Below are 22,077 nucleotides of genomic sequence, written 5' to 3'. Positions count from 1 at the left end.
AAGGACTCTGACTGCTGCTGCTCACATCTTCAAGCCTGATCTTGTAACCAGAAGAGCCTGAAACAGTTTTCTGAAGCAAACACACATCTAATGGTACAGTTTTGGCAGTCAGAGCCTTGGGCACATTTCTATTTTTCCTAAGCCTTAATGCAGGCTGTTGAAGCCCCACTGAGACAAACCAAGCAAGCTCAGCATGATCACCATCTGAACTCCAGCACAATCAGCTGAGCAGGAATGGATGAGTCTCAGAAGACCATCTCTCCAGGCCCGGAGAAAGGTAAGGGGAGAGGGAAAATCCTGGGTGCAGAGGAAGAACACAAAGTAGCTGAGCAAAATCTAGTTGACAGGAAATGGGAGTGATGATGCATTGTAGGAAAAGGTCAAAACTAAACTGAAAGTAGGTCCAAGGTGTTATTATCTGATGAAAGATCCTGCTTCTTTTGTCAATGAGAGGAATGAGGACATGGTATACTGTTGTTCCGCATGTTGTTCCTCAGCCATTTTCTGAGCACACCAGAACTGTACTGGTTGCATTAAGGACATGTAACAGGAATGGTCAACAAGAAGACAACAGTGATGAATCTCCAAAACACCAATGAAAAACCTAAGATTGTGAATACCTTAGAATAAAAACAAGCCCATGTTCTTGGCACCAAACAGTAACACACTGTACTGGAAACAGGACAGAGTCCTTCAGAGTTCAAAATATCAAGGGTACTCCTACTCTTATACCTTGATGACAGGAAAAAGAAAGATAATTCCAGAAAGCTTGCAGTGTCCAGCAAGTGACAGAACTCTTCGTGCACTTAATAGTGTCACCACCATACCAGGTCAACTGAGAGAGCAGTGCCCCCTTCTCAGTGTTCTAATGCTGCACCATGGTCCATCTTCCTGTCCTGCTGATGCACAGTGACAATTAAGTTCCTACTGGGTGCTGCAGAAACAATCTTGCCTACCACTGTCAGCTGTGCTGGAGGAGCAAAATGAAGCCCTATAAGGATACTGCTAAAAATAATCAAGTTTAGTTCTGCAATTAGAGTTGAATATAGTGAAAGCTGCAACTTCCATAAAGACAACTCATGATTAGACATGATGTCACGCATCAAAAATTTAATCCAAACAACTTGTCTGTTTCACTACAAATAGCAAACTTGAATGTCCTGGCAAACTGCTAAGGACATGATTTACAAATACTAGGTAATATTTGGATCTTGCATTATAAGCAGTGCTCCAGTCTTTCTGAGAAACAAAAATGACTTCATTCTGGGCTTAGCCTGGTCATTTCAATAGACCAAAGCTTCATCAGAGACATAAACCGTAACTGGACATATTGAGCTCAATACATACAAATTTTTGTTTTGGTCACAGACCACACAACTAGCATCCACTCTTAATATTTCCAATTGCTTTGAGACTTTTTGCTTTATGGTACTGTTAAGAGTTCCAATCAGGAATCTGTTACAACCTCACAGCTTTTTGAACTCGAGTGGCTGTTAGTATTAATAACTATATGATGTGCAGATTCTGAAAAGCAGTTTTGCTTTCTTTTCCTTAAATTCACATAACAAGTAATTGGCTACTTTTCCCAAACTGCTTTGCCCTACCACCTAACTGTTCCCCAGAGCCCTACAAGGAAACTTGACCCGCTGTTAACTTGTTTTTTTAATCTAAGTTTGAAAAATTTCGAAATGAATGCCATTAACTCCACGCCTTATGCGACAAGCAGCTATGATAGAGAGCAGGCCAGAGGACTGTGTACACTTACAAAGAAAACTCTTCGGATTCCAGGTGCCAGTCTTTCTGTTTTTAGCTTCCAGACCAAAGGCAAAGGAGAGTTGAGAAGAAACACCAGAGGCTTCTGGTGGATATGCACTGATGAAATTGGATTCAAATGTAACGTGACCTACAGAAAAACACAGAAATATGTAAATACTTCCTGGAATTTGAAACAATGAATCAAAGGTAATTTATACATATTATGACTTTTAGCATTCAGGTCTTGACTCAAGATTATACACTAATCTACTTCCACAAAAATCAGTCAACAAAGCACAGAGAAAATAAAATATGAAATAGTTAACATTTGTGCTCTATGCTTGCAAAGCACTGCTAAAAAGAAAACCTTGGCAAATGCTGATGAAAAATAGCTTATGCAAAAGGTCAAACCACTAAGCTGAGAGTTGGAGAACATGGAGATAAAAAGAATTACAAAGCAAACTCTGATTTCTGGTTTCTAGATGGTAGTCTACAAAGCTGGCTTAGAGTATAAAACCTCACGTGCTGATTCTATTAAGGGCATAAATCTAGCCTGCAAAACAAAAAAAACCTAAACAAACAAAAAACAGGAGGAACAAATCCAGAAACACAAGTGAGCACTACACTACTTTATGGAAGGAATTCCAAAAGAAATTTTAACATACACTAGGCAAAGAAAATGCCTGTGTTCAGAGACTAAAAAGATAACAGGGTAAATGATCCCAGGAAAGTGGACATCATGGAAGTGAGGCAAACAGTTACAGGTGGCTTTGAAGCAACCAGTTTGTGGTTGCTGGAAGTCCCTCCTGCCCAGCTCCTCATATCCCGGCACTGCCCTTCTAGAAAGGGCTCAGTGTTGGGCAAAACCATAACCAAACACATGACAGAACAGCCTGTCCATTTATAGCATATACAGACTTGCAATTGATATTACAGTGGTTTTGTGGCACCTAAGAAGCTGTTTAAGCAGTCGGGGTTTAGCTTGATACTTCATCCCACACTATAGGAAGAACCCTTTAGTGTGCAGTGGAGAGATGATCTAGCATAGACTGAGCAGGGAAGCTGATGTCTCACAATACTGGTGACTGGCAGGTTCTCTGACAGACAATCACAACTCTTTCTAAAAAATGTATAGAGGAAGCAAACATGAACACAACAGCAGTTTGAGTGGTGGCAAACAGAAATGAGCACACGGGTAATTCAGAATTAATTCTGTATCCTGCTAGAGAATCCAAAAGTAAATTGGAGATAAAGAAGAGCCACTATGTATAGTTCATGGCGTGATTCTTACAAAGTGGCAAACAACCATTAGTTTACCATTAAAGTAAACGGAGGTTCATCCAGTAAAGTAATTAGATGAAAGCTAGAGACCAAATTGAAAACTAGGTACCTATTACTGTTGCAAATTTTTCCAAAATAAAAAGAAGGGTGGGGGTGAGTTTTTGTTTGTTTGTTTTGTTTTTTTGTTTGGGATTTTTTTTGTTTGGTTGGGGTTTCTTTGTTTGCATTGGGGATTTTTTTTGTTTGGTTTTTTGGGGGTTTTTTGGGTGGTTGTTGTTGGTTGGTCTTTTTTATTTATTTCCCCTTGAAAAGTTCACCATCACTATAAAGTCAACACTAAGCCTTGGTCTCAGGTCCCAGACACCCAGAGGACAGCAGAAAGACCTTTTTCCACTACTTAAGACCTTGCAAAAAAAGCTCGCAAACAGCTGGCTGTGCTCCCACACTAACTGGTAGCAGTTGCTTACAAGCAGAATACACCAGATTCTGAAAATCCACTGACCAAACGTGTCCCCAGTCCCCACAGTGAGAGACATCAAACCCCACATGCACACCTCTGGGAGCACCGAGGACATCCCTGTCCTCCTCTTTGTTAAGCTTGATTAAAACTTGTTGGAAAGCTGAGTAAATCCATATTTGTACTAAACCCAAGCTGCTTTAAAGAATGAGTTCCTCTCCTGGCCCACAGGAAGGCCAGGCAGTGCCATCTTCTGCCCTCTGCAGCCACCTCTGGCACCACCTGGCCTCTCCAGCAGAAGACATGGTAGTATTTACACATTTCATAAAGAAAACACTAAGTACCACGGAGTACCAAGAACCACATTTCTCTCAATTTTCTGCCTCTAAAGAATAAAATACCTCATTTTAGCAAACTGCAGGGTGCTAGTACTCTCAATCCTAATGGGAGGACAGAGACCTGAAATGCCAAACAACCATGTTTGTAGCTACAGAAACTGCTTTACTGTATCACCTATAGAGCCAAAGTAGTTCTGTTACCTGAACATGAGAGAGAAATTATTCATTTTACAAGACTCCTGCTTTGTTGTTCGGTCTAGAAATGGAGAGGTGAAAGGAAAAAGGAAAAGGTGTTTAGAACCACTATTAAATTCATGTTAACTAAAAAGCATTCTTGTTTCTTTTCTTGTAGCTTTTCAGCTGTAATCACTGCTAATTACTAATAAGCTGTTTAAACTATTAAAGGTAATTATCTTGTTCTGGGCTTATGTTTTGTTACAAAACAATAAAAATACTGTAATCTCAGTTTAGTAAAGTAGTCCAGTTATATCTTTTGTAGTTCTGACCTTGCAAATATGAGTTCAAATTTTATTCTGATTTTTTTCAGCTTCAAATGGCATAAAATGCATCCAACGTACTTCCATGCCCAGTGATAACTGGTTTCCTTTGACCCTAGATATTGATGAAATTACTTACAATATAGTTTATGTGCTTAGATAAACAAGAATAGAAAACCAGTAACAATCCTCTTGCACTGGCCAACAAGAGCACTCAGCTTGGGCTTGCACTCTGGTTGTATTTTTGTTAGAATGTCAAGTCAGTGTAAAAGATATGGCTCTTATTAGAAACTTCAAAAAATTTTTGCTATTTAAAACATCCATTATTTATTAAAAGCAGGAATGATAAATACATATAACACATTCTGAAAACTTCATCTCAGAAGCAGCTTGGCCAAGTTCTTTGCATAATAAGGAAATGGAGAAGTACCTCTGTTTCAACTGATCTCAGACAAATTTATTCAAAGCCAACATCTATCAGACAAGACAGATGTTTTAGACTTCATGAAGATTCCTTCCTGTTGTTTTAGTCACACAAGAGAGCACAGAGCAATCATACTACCTTAGTGAGAAAATCAGAGACTCTTTGCAACTGGATCTACTATCAGACTTTGTAGTTGCTATTCCCTTAGCTTTGAAAATTAAAGATGCAGTATAATACACACATACATTATTATTTCCATTCATGCATGGAAATAATCAACAAAGTTTGAGCTGTATGCAGAAGTGGTGATGTACCTATCCATGCCTTTGGCTGAAACTGTAGGATAAGTTATACCACATAATGGAATTTTCCTACAGTTCTGCCTGAAAAGTGCAGATCCTTGAGAAAAGCTACAGGACTTCAATGCCGAATCAACTTTTTTCATAACTAAATGAAATGCTTCTGTGAAAATTTTCCAAATAAAGGTAATTTTTCATTCCTGTACTCCTCAGTTTGCTCATAACTAAGCAAAAAACCACACAATGAAAACTTCATGTCCCTAGTTCTAAACTTGAGAAAGAATATAGTTCATGTGACCATGCTTCTGCAGCAGCCTCCATCACTATATTCCTTAGCATATGTATTCCCTGTCACTACATTTATTTGCATAACAGAGTACTCAGCAAAAAACTGAGTCTTGAGAAAGAAAACCACCTTGGTTTTACAGACTGAAAAAAACCCGCTCAGGACTATTAAAATACCCTAGGGTATATCACTGTGTCCCGCAGCCATAGGGAGGAGGAGAGAAGATCCAGCAGGCAGGAATTGTGCAGCAAGATTGATTTATTTAATTATTTTACAAACTCTTTTATAGACTTTTTTCTTCGTAGTCTAATTGGACAAAGGATCAGCCACCCCTTGGGGGTGATTGGCTAAAATCCTAAAACATCCATTGTCAAAATATTTTTCTACTATACCATAAACAAGACTTTTCAAGGTTGCAGGTGTTTCAGTGTTTATGGAACTCTGCTACTATCTTCTGTGAGAGAGAAAAGTCTCTCACGGACTTGGAAAATAGCAAGAAAATCCTTGCTAACAGCATTTTTGTATCCACACAGGACCATCTTTGTCATCATGTTTTTCATAACCAGTTTCTGCTTCAGAGCTAGCACTGCTGAGGAACCTACCTGCTGGTTAGCCAAGTCTGAATGTGACTGTTCCCACTGAGAAGTTGTACAAAATTAACACACTCCTCATAGCATAAATATTTCCCCCCTTGAACTTAGAGTTGCTCCAACATCACTGTCTTGCATCACAAGTGTCTTGCATCACACAGTGCTTGATGATACACAGCAGTGGTATCTGTTATGAGACTTCTTTCTGGTTCTTGGAAAGTTTTTTCAAGCAAACTGCTTGGGAGCTACCAGCACTCATGATCTTTATGCCAAAACCCTGCGGCCAAGCATTTGGGTTTTACCTTGCATAACTACAGTCAGTGGGTATCCCATGAAATTTCAGTCCAAGTACAGTGGGCATGGTCAGAAGAGCTCACCAGAGAGGCATTTATGTGAGGGAGAGTGGTTTGAATTGCAGGGTCCAAGTGAGAGCCTGGACTTTGACTACGCATCAGAGGTCCTCTTCCCACTCCTGCTTCAGAGACTGAAAGGCTTAGCAGGACTCTAAGGTATTAAAAGTTATGATGTCAACACAAGCACAAGTTCAACACTTCAGCTGCACCAGCACCTCCAGCATGACACCAGCCCTCTCTTTAGCTCTGCCTTGCTAAGCTTTCTGCTGCCACATCCATGCTCCCACCAACTTGCCCCTTTGCTAACTTCTGGCATGGCTGCCTCCATCCACAGCAGTGCAGTGCAAGATCCTCATCCTTACTCTCTCTACAACAATCTCAACAAAATGTCATTTCTGCTACAGTGCCCCCACTGTGGCTCTAGTTATACCATATATTAGCTGAGTCCTACGTGATCCCCCTCCCCCGGACACCTTTCTGTCTCAGCTCAAGAGCCATTCAAGGCACATCCTTTCTCAAATGTCTAGAGAGTTCATAGCACCTTCTAAAGACAACACAAATTAATAGAAAGACACTGGATCACTTCAAACCACCAAACAAAATGTTTCTAATTAATAGCACAAGAGATAACTATGATTTTTCTCCTTCTTTTTGTATTTTCACTGGCAAAATCCATATTACTAAATATTTATGTGAAGCCTTGCCCAGAAACCCCATCAGAAACCAATCCTATGTGTGTTCAGTGCTGTACAATGTTTTGAAGACATGGTGTGAAACTCCAAATTCATTGAGTTCTGTGTTAAAATTTCTAACTTTTTTCTGAAACTGCCATATAAGCTTTTTTTAAAAAAATAACATCAGGGATCCAAAAAGACACACTATCCATCCATTCCCAGATTTTCAAAGCAGCTTATAAAATACACATATTTTGTACTTCTCAACAACATTCTGCCTCATTCAAAGTTTTCAGGCAGCTCTGTGACCAGTTTGGTCAAACAACACCAAAAGAAAAGGAAACCAGAATCATTAAATGGACTTGGGCATTTTTAGGTCACCTAGTCTACTTAAGAAGCAGCTGCTATTGCTTTGCCCACATTATTTTAAAAACATATTAAGAGACAGCACATTAACCAAGCAGACAGCAGCACAACAGTACAGGAAAATAAGTCAATGTGGTCCAACACATTCCTCACTCCCAGTGAAGGACTCATTTGATCACTGAGCTGTTGCACAGCCAGCATTTGCATTGTGCAATGAGTAGCTAGGCCAGACCTTCTGGGCATGTGTGTCAGCAATGGTCCTCTCACCAAGGCTCAACTTCAGCAGCTGTTTGTCAGAGGAAGCTCCTCTTCCAGACTCACATCTGGGCCCCCTTGGCACGCACTCCTCCAAATCATACATGACTAACTTGCGAGGAATACAACAGTTTGGACATAGGTGAAAAATATAGATGAAAGCTATTCTGAAAATCTTAAAACCTACACATTCATCTTTAAAAAGCATCCAAGTACAACTGGGATGTGAACCACAGAGTTGTTGTGTCCTATTTGCTAGCATGCCTTTTTCCATTCACAGGCACAATGTCCATCAAACCTTCACTGGCACTGCTGAGGCAGCTGTCTCTGTACGGACTCATGCTGCTCACCCCTGTCTGCACATTCTGCACACAGTTCCTTTAAGGTCTCCAGCAGCAGCAAGGTTAAGGCGGCTGCAGAGGCTTCTGTCCCCAGAGATCAGAGTTTCATGGAAGGCTGAGTATCACCACAGAAACCAACTACAAAAACAGTCTACAGGCTCCTGCCCTGTTACTCTGGTAAAGCAATTTGTACTATGTGAAAGGCAAGGACACAAATGCTGAAAACTGATCAAAGTAAATGCTGCTGTTAAAGCACCATTTTGTTTTGCTGACTTCAAGGCATCAAATCACAGGCTCTGTGTTTTGTTCTAAAAAGATGAAAGTTAAGTGCCAAGGATTTGTAAGGTTGAATTAACTATTCCGGCATGAAGACCTTTAGATAAATTCATAGCACGTTTTCCAAAACAGCCATTACAAATCTTTGCTAATAAGCCAGGACAAAATATGCAAGGTTGTATTGAATTACACTGCCTAGGCTTGGACAGCTGTTCTCTAAAAAAGAAGAAAAAAAAGAATTTTAACTCTCAGATCACATAACCACATTTTTTGACTTACAAGTGATGCAGTAAAGATGGATTTATGACATCTTAACTCATTACTCTGCTGCAATGATTAACTCATTCAAAGCAGGCAAAATTTAGAGCTGAAATCTGAAAATTCGTACCTATCTCTGCCCTAAGTGTTCTCACTCTTTTTCTTAATACAATATTTATAAGACATAATTTGTTCTGGTATTGCTAGTCAAAGAAATTAATATGAAGAAACTTATTTTTACAGTTCACTTGTGTCTATCAATATAGGAGATTAGGAATTTCTACTGAAATTCACTTGAAAAAATATAATGTTGGTACACTGGCTATAATAGAATTCAGTCAAGGATTACTCCATTAATCCACCTCAAGTGGTGGGATCTGGTACTGCGCCACTTTTCAGAAGTGTTCATCAATTACTTTGGGAAGGATACTTAGCTTTTTAAAATAAAAGTAAAGGAAAAGTGTATTCTTTAGACATGGACTGTGAATTCAAAATGGAATACTGTTTTTTCCTCCCCCTCATATTTTTGCTATGATCACTGAATATTGTGTTACAGATTTGATACCAAGACAGCTATTAGTAGATCACAATGCCCAGCTTTCCAGAGTCAACAGTTTCTGAGAGAGAGTTTGCTGATTTTTCCAAGAAACTCTAAGTATGTACACATGGTGTTACTGCTTGAACATAACTTTGCTCAAAGAGTTAGATATTTGCACTCTTAAATCAAATGAGTGTATAAGCACGTTCCTAAAAGCACACAAGATCCTACTGCTTCCCTTCTAGGAACGTTCTCCAGTGCAGACTCTTTGTACAGACACAGCAAGCACCAGTTTTTGAAAACTCATCCCAGCAATCAGACAGACAATCTTCAAATCAGTATCAAAGAAACCACTAAATCCAGGGAAACTGCAATGGCACTAAAAGAAAGTACTCGTACCCACAGACAGTTCCTTTTTCTCCCACAGAACCCAATGCTGGCCACCTTCACAGCCCTTGCCAGGGACACACCACACCACCTTCTCTCTGCCAGACCCGCACTCATGGATGCTGGTGGGGCAGGGACCTGCCCCTTTGGGAGAGAGCAGGGATGGGGGCTGTGATGCATGAGGCACAAGGGGAGAAAAGACCTTTTGTTACTTCCAGGATGAGGCACGACTCAATCCTTAGGGAATGGATCTGAGTCCCTGGTAGCATCTACCCAGGTGCGTGGGGGACTGTAGTTTATTTCCAAGGCTCATGCAACACTCTAATTCTAAAATCAACCCTTTGCTTATTTTACCCTAAATACGTGATTGCAAATAGATTGGCATTGCCTGGACCTTCTCACCCACACAGTACTGAGAGAATCAGATTGACAAAACAGCAGTTATAGCTCAGTTTTAAAAATCATGGGAAAGATTCACCCCTGGCATAATTCCACTGAAGCTACTGGCATTAAACCAGAGACTGATGTGCTCCCATACATTACTTCATAAAAAAAGAGAATACTATTGCACAATCTCTTGACCGTTAAAATCTACCACCCAGACTGGAAAACTAGGATCCATTAAAAAAAAAGACAACAGTAGAGAAAACTTGATAAGGACTGCCCAGCTATGACCTACGGCCCACTGCACTCTCTTCATTAAGAAGTACTCTCAAAAACCTTTGACCAAAAGGTGTTTGAAAACTCCTTTTCCCTCCACCCCTACTTGTCCTGCAATAGGGGTTAAAGGTCAGGGTGTGCTGTGCTAGACACAAAGAGCTTAAAAATCAAGTCCTGCAGCACATGAACATGCCAACATCTGCTAACAAACTATTTTGAATTATGCATGATGTTCCCATTATTAATGATTCAGAGGAAAAATCAGAGAATCACAGAACAAGCTGAGTTGGAAGGAACCCTCAATGATCATCGAGTCCAACTCCTGGCCCCGCACAGCACCATCCCCAAGAGTCACACCATGTGTCTGAGAGTATTGTCCAAATGTTTCTTAACCTCTGTCATACTTAGGGCTGTGACCACTTCCCAGTGGAGCCTGTTCCAGGGCCCAACCACCCTCTGGGTGAAGAACTTTTTCCTAATAACCAGCCTAAACCTTCCCTGACACAATTTCAGGCCATTATCTTGGGTCCTGTCACTGGTCACCACAGAGAGGAGACCAGTGCCTGCCCATCTCTTCCACTCATGAAGAAGCTGTAGAATGTGATGAGGTCTCCCCTCAATCTCCTCTTCTCTAGGCTGAACAGAACAAGTGACCTCAGGTGCTAGATGGCAGCGTCAAAACATGTTCAAGGCAAGAACCAAACACAGCTCCCTTCACCTTCAGTACAGATGAAGCATCACCCTGGAGTTTGGCACCTGTTCCATGCAGAGCAACACATTGTTTTTAAGGAAGATCTAAGGCTTATCATCAGAACCAGACAGAAAACTGACCTCTGCCCATACACTGACTTGGCAGTTGTATCCAACAGTCGGATGAGAGGGAGCCCTTTAGAACAAAAGCAGGACAGTTATTGAAGTCCTATTTGCAATAGGGGTATTACTTTCAGAGTGCAAAGAATAGTTAAGAGTAAGAAAACTTGAGGGTTTGTATAAGGACAGAACACAAAGGGCAATAACTGTATTACTGCAAGTCATACTGAGACAGTTCTGTGACAATCATCTTGAAAGTACAACCCAAAGTGTTTACTGATAAATTTTATGTAGATACCATACACACACTGCCTATGTTAGCTTCATTTACCTGAATTACACAAAATCCAGCTTTCCCTGTGCATATATATTTCAATTCAATTTTCACTGAATGTGTTCTGTATTACATAGCTCTGAGAACCAAAATTCTCCTGAAAAATAAGATTTTTAAAAAAATTCCATCTGCAGCAAAAAAAGCAGTCTCTGCACAAGCAACTCTGCTCAGCTCTGCCAACCAAATCTAACCCTCACACAATAATCCCTACTTTGGTCACCTGGAGAGCAAGGGCTGCCCACAGTGACCAGCCCTATGGCTCGGTCAATGGAAAACTCATGCCCATCAGTGCAAAGCTGGGACCACTTCACCAGTTCTGTCTGTGACCTGAGCTAGATGCTCAGGCTCCCAAAATTAAGGGACACCATTTGTGTCCTTCTGCAGATCAGCCAGGCTTCCCAGCACTTGAGTCCTAAAAACACAATGCTTTGCTCAGATTTGCATATATCAGTAGCTGTCAACGCCATTCACATGGCATATAATGAATCCTGAGGGGACAGTCTTCCTTTTATACATTTTGTGGGAAAATTCCTTATTGGCTTTAGATCTGTTTAAGGGCAAAGGATCTGTCCCTGTACACAAATACAGCATCCCCCCCCACTGTTGTTAGCAGCCTATTCAAAAAAAATGGTATCATCACACTGAATTTTACTTCAACAATTCAGGTAGAAGACTCATGCAGAAATGAAACTAATTTTCTATTCCATACTTATATGTACATATATTGCAGATCCAGGTTTTTTCTTCAGAGCATCATCTGGACTGCAAATTTTAATTTGCCTTCCCTTCTCCAACCTCTAAACTATTACCAGGTAGTTGTGTAACAGGGTACCCAATGCCCTGAAAAGAAAAAATGGGTGTAAAGGGGATTAACTATGTTAGAGAATATGAGTACATACTAAAAAGAGGCTCATGTCCCAAAGGAAATGCTTCTTAAACTGAGAGATAAAAGATGTATAACAAATTTCTGCCAGGATTATTTACCTTAAATGCATTTGGGGCCTTCTGAACAAATCTACACAGGCTATTCCAGGTACACTCAAGTTTCTACTGCCTGTAGAAAGTTAGATAGGTGCTAGCCACCCAGCCACAAATGACAGGGCTGCACTAATGTATCACTACAGTACCAATACATACTGCCTCTCAACAGGTCTTGTTAATCAAGGCTTGGTACTAATACTGAATACTATGTGTATTCAGAGACAGTATTAAGCATATCCCATCCACACCAGGTCTGAGGGTAGAATTGACACAGCAGGTTCATAGTTCATCTCAACTGCAAAACACCATGCAAATGTAACAGAGCACACAGTGTCTAAAGAACATCATAGCAAAACTGGAATCTGAACAGACAATTTCCAGATCTCAGGGTAAACCCTTAATGGTTTAACATCATACTTTCCACTGTTTCACAAGCTGCAGGTGGGGAAGAGGAGGAGGCTGAGATAATAGGGCTTCAGAAAGCAAGTAAATACTACAAACTAACATGAAAAAGAGGACAGAAATACTGCAGGACAAAGGGTTATGCCATTTGAAAGCCTCCACACACAAAGGAATTTGGTCCTCAGGGTTTGCAGCTAGACCACACATAAATCCAGATGACTGGAAAAAAGAAACATCATTCTACAGGTGTCTTTTAAAGGGCACTGTCACACAAGAGAGTGTAAAATGCAGCATTCACATCTTTATTGGATATGAAAAATTAAATTCTTGCTTTCCAAGCCAGAGTAAGGAACAGCATGTGTGCACGACTCAAAAAACAGAAAACCTAGCAGCAGCTCCAGATTTAGGAAACAGTTTTGTTTACTTTATTGTCAGTAACTCACCAGCCCAAGTAAGAGTTGGTGCAAATATGTGTCTGTACTACATTTGCTCACAAATAATATTAGAAATTAAATACAAAGGAAACTGCTTTCAGAAGATTAAAAGTAATTGTCACCAATATATTGTCTCTCTATTCCCCTGGGGTGGGTCTTCAATCTTCCCAATTCTTTTCTTATTGTCAAACTTAAAAATAATCACAACTTTTAATCTCTGTACAAACAAAGGAGTATTTGGGGAATATTTCAAATAATGATTTTATGATACTAACTACACAGAAAAAAAGAACACCAAAACCTCTAAGGAACCAGATTTTCCATTTAATCACGCCTAGCCTTATAAGTAAGACTACTCTTTTCTCTATATAATTGCAGAATCAATACCATAAAATCTGACAAAAACCTCCAGAAGGTATTTGTGATGCTATCAAGTATATTCTTGCACAATGATGCCATTTTATGCACTTCATATCTACACTGTCTTGCTGATTCTTGCTTGAAAAGAGATTTACTGAAGAAAATACTGGGTTACTTTCCAGCAAGAAAGAACCAACTGCTGCTCCTTTCATTCAGTATTTTTCCATGTAGCTTCCAGGTGCATTTTCAGTGTTCAATTTACTTCATTGCAAGTATCACTTGAAACCCAATTAGCAGAGGAAAGACGGCATGTTCCAATGGCCTACTCTGAAGAGACATCTACAAAGCAAGTGCCACTGTACTTCTCTGCAAAACCAATGTCAGACAGAGTCACTTTCCCAAAAGGCCTCGAAACCCTATGTACATATTCACACACACTAACACACTGCATTCATGCAGAAGACATGAACACTGTGCTTCCTTGAGAGATGATGGAAGAGTGAGCCAGACTTCAAACAGTGTTCAGGGTAAGAGAATGCTGGTTATCTCCAGAATAGTGACAGCTCTTAATACTTATCCCTTGCTGATGGCATTTGAGTCATCAACAAATACCACCTCTCATCCAGGAACACTAACTACTGCCATCACCATGCTTATTACATATGGCATGATCTCTAATCATAATAAAAATATTTCTTTATTATAAATTGCCATAGCAATTAAAGAAACAGTATCAGCTATGAACTACCTATATTTCCTTCAAACTTTTTCAAGCAATTAAAGTTTCAGATATTTGTACCTCATGGTGGTGCTATTTTCGCATCTTCTCCTTTAAATAAAAAGTATAAATACTCTGCTTATGTTTCACAGGGAAATAAGAGACTCTTCTAGAGAAACACAAAGTTGAGTGTAATTGAAAAGCGAGAACATAAAAACACCCAACCAATTAAAACATTTGTTGTTTTCCTATCTTGCCACAGCATGGTTTTACTTTATCAGCTGATACAGGAGCATGACTGTCATGCATGGCAAGGTCCACACAATTTATGTTGGAAATTCTCCCCTGTGCTGGGAGCTGAAGAAGAATGACTTCATTAATTCCAGCTTTTGGTTCAAACAGACACTCTAGAGAACAACATAAACATGACCACTCACGACAAATGTTGCTCCAATATCTCACACACATATGCATGAGCCCAAAGCTAGACTGAAACCTGACCATGGGGTTTGTGATATAAATGGACTTCTGGAAATATCATCACTTCCTTAATTATCTTTTCTTGGGGAAAGTAATTACAGACAGAGTAGTAATTTATAAATACTCTAAGACATATTAGATAGAAGCTTTGAGGGAACTGGAGACCACAAACACAAATCACAGTCTATGATCAAAAATCAACACACATCTGCCTGAAAGAAACATGTGAGCACAGATGCACAATGTGCTTACACACGCAAGCCATAGAGAGACAGGAAGAGTCCATCTAGTAAACAGCAGCAGCAGCCCTCTTGCTCTCTACAACCCTGCAAGAGCACATCAGTACCTGCAGGCACTTGCATCAGAGGAAAACAAGAGTCCAGTTTACAGCTTCCAGCGTGACACTTTAAGCAGCAGACAGCAAACACAAAAACTGTGAGCAGTCAGAAAACTCATCCTGGCGTTTTTCCTTCTGAACCCGTCAGCGTTCTGTGGTAGGCCTTGGCATGGCCTCAGACACCGCTCCACACAGCTCTCTGAACTGAGAACAGGGCTCACTTTCTGCACACGGCAAACAGTCCCATTGCTAAAAACGGAAAATACCAAGGGTTTGCACAGCACTTTCCAAGTCATGAGATGTCACTGCTGCCTCTTTAAGGGCAGACGCGCATCAAGCCACGCTCCCGCAGGACAGCCGGCTCTGTACAAACATGCTTCTTTGGCCAACACAGGACTTCCTCTGGCAGTTCTGGTGGGCAGAACTTGAAATGACTGCCAAGTCCAATGACCAGCAAATCCTGAGCTGGCTAAAAACAACACGCAAAGACTGCGGTCCAGACAAACAAGATGAAAAAGGCACATTAAAAAAGGTGTTATTTTATGCAAGCACAGAAGCCTCAAAAGCGATAACAAAGAGAAGAGGGGGAAGAGCATTGTGATGGTTTTCAAAAAACAAGCAAACTCCACTTCTTAAAGATACGGCAATGCCATGTTCATCAATCAAGGCAATTAAGACATGAATGTCATTTTAGTGTATCAGCGGCATGGGAGTTGCAGCTTTCAGCAGACGTGGAGTTATCTGAGACAGACACTGAATGATTATGATTTCTGTGGAGCATGCTGCCACTATCTTTAAGGCTTTATAAGGTCTATCATGAGCTTAATTTCTGATTCAGTCCAGTACTCCAGCTGGGCTCTTGGGCATGGCTGTGTGTAAAGGGAGTAACAGCAGCCTGTGAAACCACCCTGGTGAGCCAGTGGAGCTACCACAAGCTGTGGGCAAGCTTTTGAAATTACCCACCATCAGAGATGCATGTGATGAGGAACTCCTGCTTTCCAAGCAACAAATACAGGGTATTCCTGGAGTACATTTGCCGTAGTGTCACCCACAACTTGACTCTGAGACCTAACTGCCACAGAGCACTGGTGGAAGCAGTAATTCATCTGGACTTCCCATTCTCGATCTTCTTATGTTGTGGATCTTCTTCCCTCACAACACACCGTGCAAGAAGACCACAATAAAAAGCAGTAGTCAACCTCGAATTTGACAAAGAGGCTTGCAGGTGGCCAAACTCATTTTCCACTCTCATTCTGTATGCCCAGTATGGCTGATTATGTTGCCTCTGCATAACTTCATGAACCACATATCATCAAGGGACAAGAAGTAACGGGTGAAGTGATTGATGACCTGGATGGGCTCAGCATAACAGGAGAGCTGGCCAGCTGAAGAGACTGAAGGTTCAAAACCCCTGTACATACTCGCACTGAAACCTGCATGTCTGCTGCAATAGCTAGAGATCCACTGCTGCTGCCAAGCCAAGGTGGTCGGAAAGTGAAGAGGCAAGGAAAGGAAAATACCCTTGCAATGCTGAGATTTGGTCTGTACCTTGGCAGAGGCACAGTGCTTTGTTTTATTTCTCAAAGCTGCTTCTTCTAAAGCAGCAACTATTTTTCTTCAAAGCAAAGGCCTTTGACCTACCAGAAGTACTAAATATACCCATGTGCAGCGGTGTATACCTATTCAAACAAATGAATAGGTAACAAAATCCTCACTAACTCCAGCTGTCAAATAACAAACCTTGAATTCCCTTCTTGCCTACTGTCGGCACACGACCTCCAGGCCCCCTCTGACCATGGCTCTGGTGCTGCAGGTCAGCATGTTTAAAATACGCCCAGAAAGTGGCCCCTTTATCTGAGCTGAATCTCAAGGCTGTTCCTGGATCTCTGGATGCCTGAGCATGAAACAAAACATTTTTCCCTGACATAGCCTTGGGTAAGGCTGTTGTAGTATTACACTTCTGAAAACAGTTAAAATGAACACACTGGGAAATACAGTAAATGTGTAGCATAATAGGCAAAACGAACTAGGTTTTCACCACCTTCATCACCCAGATCTTCATAGTCTTAAAAACCCAAAACCCTGTGACACAGAAAAACTATCCTGAATTCAGGATCAGCCCATTATAATTAGCCTATTCCAGGAGCTAACAGCCATTTTAATATCAGGTTTACTCTCAAAGGAAATTTTTTGAAGTTATTATAAAATTTTTGCCAAGTAGCACTGATTAAACAGTGGGGAAAAAGGTCTTTTGGATTATTACAGCCTCAGTGGCGTTACTCAAAATTATAAAAATAAAGACAAGTCCTTAGTTTTCCTGCCTTCATTTCATATAACACATGTTAAACATCTGTATCAGGCGTAACATCTTAAAGTTTTTGAGGATGAGGATGTCAACGACAACAATAGTGAATCCATTGCCAGGAACTCTGATTCCATGTATTCATATGTATTCAATCCTAAGTATTCACATGAGATTAATTTTATATGCCCCTCCTCTCTCCCCTTAACTATTTCAATTGTGACTGCATGCTTGAAGCAGCTCAGGGAAATTCAACCAAGAGGCATAATAAAAGAATCCTCTGTTAATTTAGGACTTGATAATATACCTAAAGGGGGGTTTCCATCTTAAAATAATTTTTATGCTCTTCTATACACATTTTTCTGGTGCAAATCTCTAGAGTTTTGCAAACTCTTCCTCGGAACAAACAGCTCCATGAGGAAGCAACTATCTCCTTTCTAAAAACTGAGAAACTGAAGCAGTGAAGATACCCAAAGCCAAAGAGAAAGTTATTGTAAGAGTTCAGTAGTTCCTGGCATTCAGCTGAGACCCAGATCAGTACAGAAACGCACACACGCACTCACTTCCCCAGGAATATTTGATCAAATAAAACAAACAAAAAAGGCTTGCATTTTTCATGCCAAGTTCAATATAAACACTTGAGGCTATTACATGCACCCGTATTCTATTTCCTATGATAAAGCATGGCCAAATATGAATGGTGATAAAAGACATTTCTAAGAAATACTTGAAAAAGATTGGAACTTCAGGGGTTTTTGCTTGAAGAAAGAAGACGTTCCCCGTCTCAACATACAAGATTTCACCCCAGTGGGATTAATGAAGTAAAATACAAACAAATTCCTTGAAGATCATAGATGCGATTACAGCATTTCATGATATGACCCAATATTTACCAGATTTCTGCCTTAACACAAAAGTGGTAAACTACTGATTCAGTTTCACAAAGACTGTTCAAAATACATAAGCCTATACATTTTCAGTCTGTCTTTTGTCTACTTTTTTTCCAGTTTACAGGAAAGGAAAAGCACCCAAATCTTACTAACCCTTACTGAAATGCCTGCATGTGTTACAGGAGGAACATACACCCCTGCCAAGCCCTCCCCCCACATCAGCCACCCCTCCTGTGTTTAAATTTGCAAACGCTTGTTGTCTGTATATTCTACACAAGTGTCAGAGTGAGTTAAATTAATGCATACACATATGTTGCATATTTATGAGAACTATGATAACTGCACAAGTATGTTTAATGCATGAACCCTCCAAGGAATTTGCTAGGGGAAGTTTACACTCCTCCCAGCAAGTAAGGAATGTGTAATTTAGCAGCATTCTAGCATAGTGCAGGTTAAAAACAAAACAACCCGACCTCCTCCCCCAAAGCAAGCCTCCCCTTAAAGATTTTCCAATCTTGCATTCCATATTATCAGAACTTCAGCCAACCTCTGAACAAATACATCATTTATTTTAAACATGCTTTCGATGTCGCTAAATCTAAGTAATGTGCTGTCAAACAAAGCCACTTGTTTTATTCTGGAGTCTACTGGAAATACTGTATGACAAACAGATCTCTACCTTTGGTATCAGCATTTGTAGGCAACAGGAAATACCTCAGCTGGTAAATCAAGCTCACGTAACTTAAGGTGATGGGTACATTCTACTTTTAGACAAAGGGCCACTTGGAGTTGGTTTCTACAATAATGGAAAAGATAACATTTGCTCTGCTTTGTTCTCTGAGTCTGATCCTATAAGTAAAATTGGATCTTTCCAAGTTGTTGACACTCTTTTGCTCAACACTGTTGCCAGCAAACATTGCTCCAGCTTCCTGTGCATTTTTAGAGCAACCGTCTCCAAGGGCTGTGACTGGAAATTGCTCAGGAAATGGGAGAAGGAGGCTCAAGGCTCCAAATGCTGAAATCTATTCAGTGCCCTACACTTCAATATACCCCCAAAGTACACAGACAAGACAGCTTAGGGCACACTACTTTCTTAACATAAGCACATCAGATGAGGCACAAGCAGCCTCTTTCTGCTAGACAGCAAGTATTTTTACTCAAAGCCAAGTATTTAATTCTATGATTCTGTCAAGCTGATCAGGCAGTATCCTCGTGCACGCGTGCCTCGCTCCCGTTGTGCATGCACACAACTGCACCAAGTGCCGCGTTACGCAAGCAGTGCCAGCGGCGCCGGCAGCGGGCCAGAGGGAAATTTGGGCTTATGCAAATGTGCACTTCAGTCATTCTGGTCTCTTGGGAGGTACAAGCTCCAGCTGCAGCCTGCTTCATCCCATCCATGGGCACCCTTTAGTAACCAAGGCATGACAAGTTCCCCTGGTACTATGTCCCCACAGTGAGGGCACTCTTCTGCCCGCTTTCAATAAAATTTGTGATTACCTTATGAGATCTACTCATACCAAAGTCGCCTGTGACTTAGCAACGGATTTAAAGTTTGCTGAGTGATTAGAGAAGCACTGACAAATCCATAGCAGAATCACATACAGCTATTTAGCTCTCATCAGAAACCGTGCTAAAAAACCCCAAAGCAAACAAACCTCCAAACACACCCCCTCCCCGCCCCCAAGCAAACAACCCACAAACCCCACAAAAGAACAAAAAGCCCTACAATTTGGGCTTCATGTGCAGAGAACTGATTGTACCTACACTTTTTTCAGCCATTCACGGTGCTCTTATCAGGCTGATAACCCAGCGCCTGACATACTAAGAAAGGCTTAAAAAACACCAGAACAAAACAAAATCCCAAAACAAATCCCCATACCCCCCACCAAATATAAAAATATCTGTTCCTCGTTCACAGTCCCACCAAAAAAAGTGTAATTCTTCTATTCATCTTGTGACAGTAGAAGACCTGACAATTTTGATTAACGGAAGCCAGTAAGATATCTACTGAAAAAACTGTAAATAATTTTTCTTATCATATACTAGATATTTAAGACTGTATATATACTGAGAATGAACACAACAGCTGAAGTTTCATGGATGCATACAATATACATTGAGCTGAAGCCATCACAAATCCAACAAGGCTGATACTGAAGTCAGTGGAAAGACTGATTCTGGCCAAGAGAATCTGCCTTTATTTTAATCACTATAAAAGACTTCACTTGGAAGTTCTTTCAGCACAGATTTAGATCCTCTGCTGCAGTACATGGTTCACTGCAACAATCCTCTTTTTCTAAGCTTCTCCCTGTTGGATCATCATCTTTGTTCTCTCATCACGAATTCTCTAATTGTGTACACACATGTTGCTCTCACAGCACACAGTACTAAGGATTTGTGTGTAATACTGTAAGAACATGAACTAAAAAGCTCAGCTGTCAGGGCATGCAACGTTTTCTTTGCACTTTGGCACTCTGTTTTGATGTGTTTTGAGAGTAAACAACACTATGGCACAATTTGACATCAAAAATTTTATTCTGCTGTGGCTTTCAGAACAGCTAAAGTTCTTGCCAGTCCCTCCGAGTGCAGCACACATAAATAAGTAATTGGACTACCATAGTCAGCACTGCTTGCTTTTCTGTTCAGCAGTCCCCCCTCAGTGAAACATTAGGGCTGTACTACACTGGTAAAAGAATCTGAACTTCAGTGTTTGTTTATAGTGGTCATGGCAGGGATCCAAAGGTATTCATGTTAATTTACAACACATTTAGGTAAACGATCTGCTTTTGAAGACAGCCAATTCTGCAAAGGCCTGTTGGAGATCTAAATCTGTTTCTTATTTCCTTTGCCCGCCCCCCACCTTTTTTAAGTATACTTGGGGGTTGTGAAAGATAATGAAGTGGGTGGCTAGGTATGGAAGCAGTTTAATCATATGACATGCAAAGCATAGGTGGACAGTCTCCATGCAAATTGCACATGGTTTTTTGTGGTACTTTGGTGACAATTCAGAAATATCTTTATGCAGCAAATTAACGTATAATAACCCCATTTGCAGACATACTTATCACCAGGGATCTGGACAGAAAGTAATTTCCCCTTTACCTCTCTTTCATGATGGCCAAGACCCTCCTTGGGGTTTCTGAGATTGAGGACATGCACCTCTTGTGGCAGGCTCGTCGTGCCCCGGCTTGCACAGCCAGATAAGACTGTAAAGCTTTCCAATAAGGCATGGACTGGGTGCGAATTGTTAACAGGCAATAAGACACATTCCCTCTGAGGCACAGGACCTGCAGAGAAAGACACAGATACACGTCATTTGGAGGAAAAAAAAAAGCAATACATCATTTATACTTGTCAAATAATGATCATCCTTTTGTTCAGAAAATCCACGGGAACAAAAGCAGAAGCCTCGTGTTCATTCTCCACAAAATTAAGACATTTATTCCCATTGCCCTTCTAAGTTCTCTTGAATATGCTAACTCATTGGTTTGTTTCTCTCTGAAAGTCTAAATTTTCAAGTATGAATTCCAAAATTGAAGGTAGTCTTTTCTTTACCAGGGAGGAAAACAACAAAATATTAAAAAAAAGTACAAAAGGCAAAACAAAAGAACAAAAACCAAAGAACCAAACAAAAACACCCCAAAAAACCCCTCAAAAAACCAGACAACCAAAAAACCCACCACCACAGTGGTAGCAGGGGAATTGGTTTGTCTTAGATATGAATTATTTATGTCAAACACTGTTATCTGCAAACACTGAAAATGCAATCATGTATAAATAACAACAAAAAGTTAACATCTACTATAAAGGTAATTACATCAGGAAGGATTTGGGCGAGTTGGATTTGTTGCTTTTGAAGCAGTGCTGATTTATAGTGAACATCATTCAAATACATTGTACAAAACAGCAGGCATCTGTCACATGATAAAATGAAATGTTTGTTTACTGAGTCTATTTTGTGTCTGACAGCAATTATCTACACTGATAACAGTTA

General features: G+C 40.4%; 1 protein-coding gene across 1 annotated transcript in view; it reads right to left on the bottom strand.

Moving 5' to 3' along the window:
* TGFBR3 (transforming growth factor beta receptor 3) overlaps positions 1–22,077 on the bottom strand; it is a 115,946-nt gene that overhangs the window by 48,837 nt on the left and 45,032 nt on the right. Inside the window, exons 3-4 of the mRNA XM_082286800.1 lie at positions 21,186–21,370; positions 1,766–1,903 (exon numbers count right to left, since the gene is read on the bottom strand). Of these exons, the coding sequence (XP_082142926.1) occupies positions 1,766–1,903; positions 21,186–21,370 (323 nt within the window). The remainder of the gene's footprint in view (positions 1–1,765; positions 1,904–21,185; positions 21,371–22,077) is intronic.

This window comes from Coloeus monedula (assembly GCF_965178545.1).
Source record: "Coloeus monedula genome assembly, chromosome: 9".
NCBI classification, from domain to species: domain Eukaryota; kingdom Metazoa; phylum Chordata; class Aves; order Passeriformes; family Corvidae; genus Coloeus; species Coloeus monedula.
The sequence above is the reverse complement of the archived record's forward strand: the minus strand, read 5'-3'. Positions and strand labels throughout refer to the sequence as shown.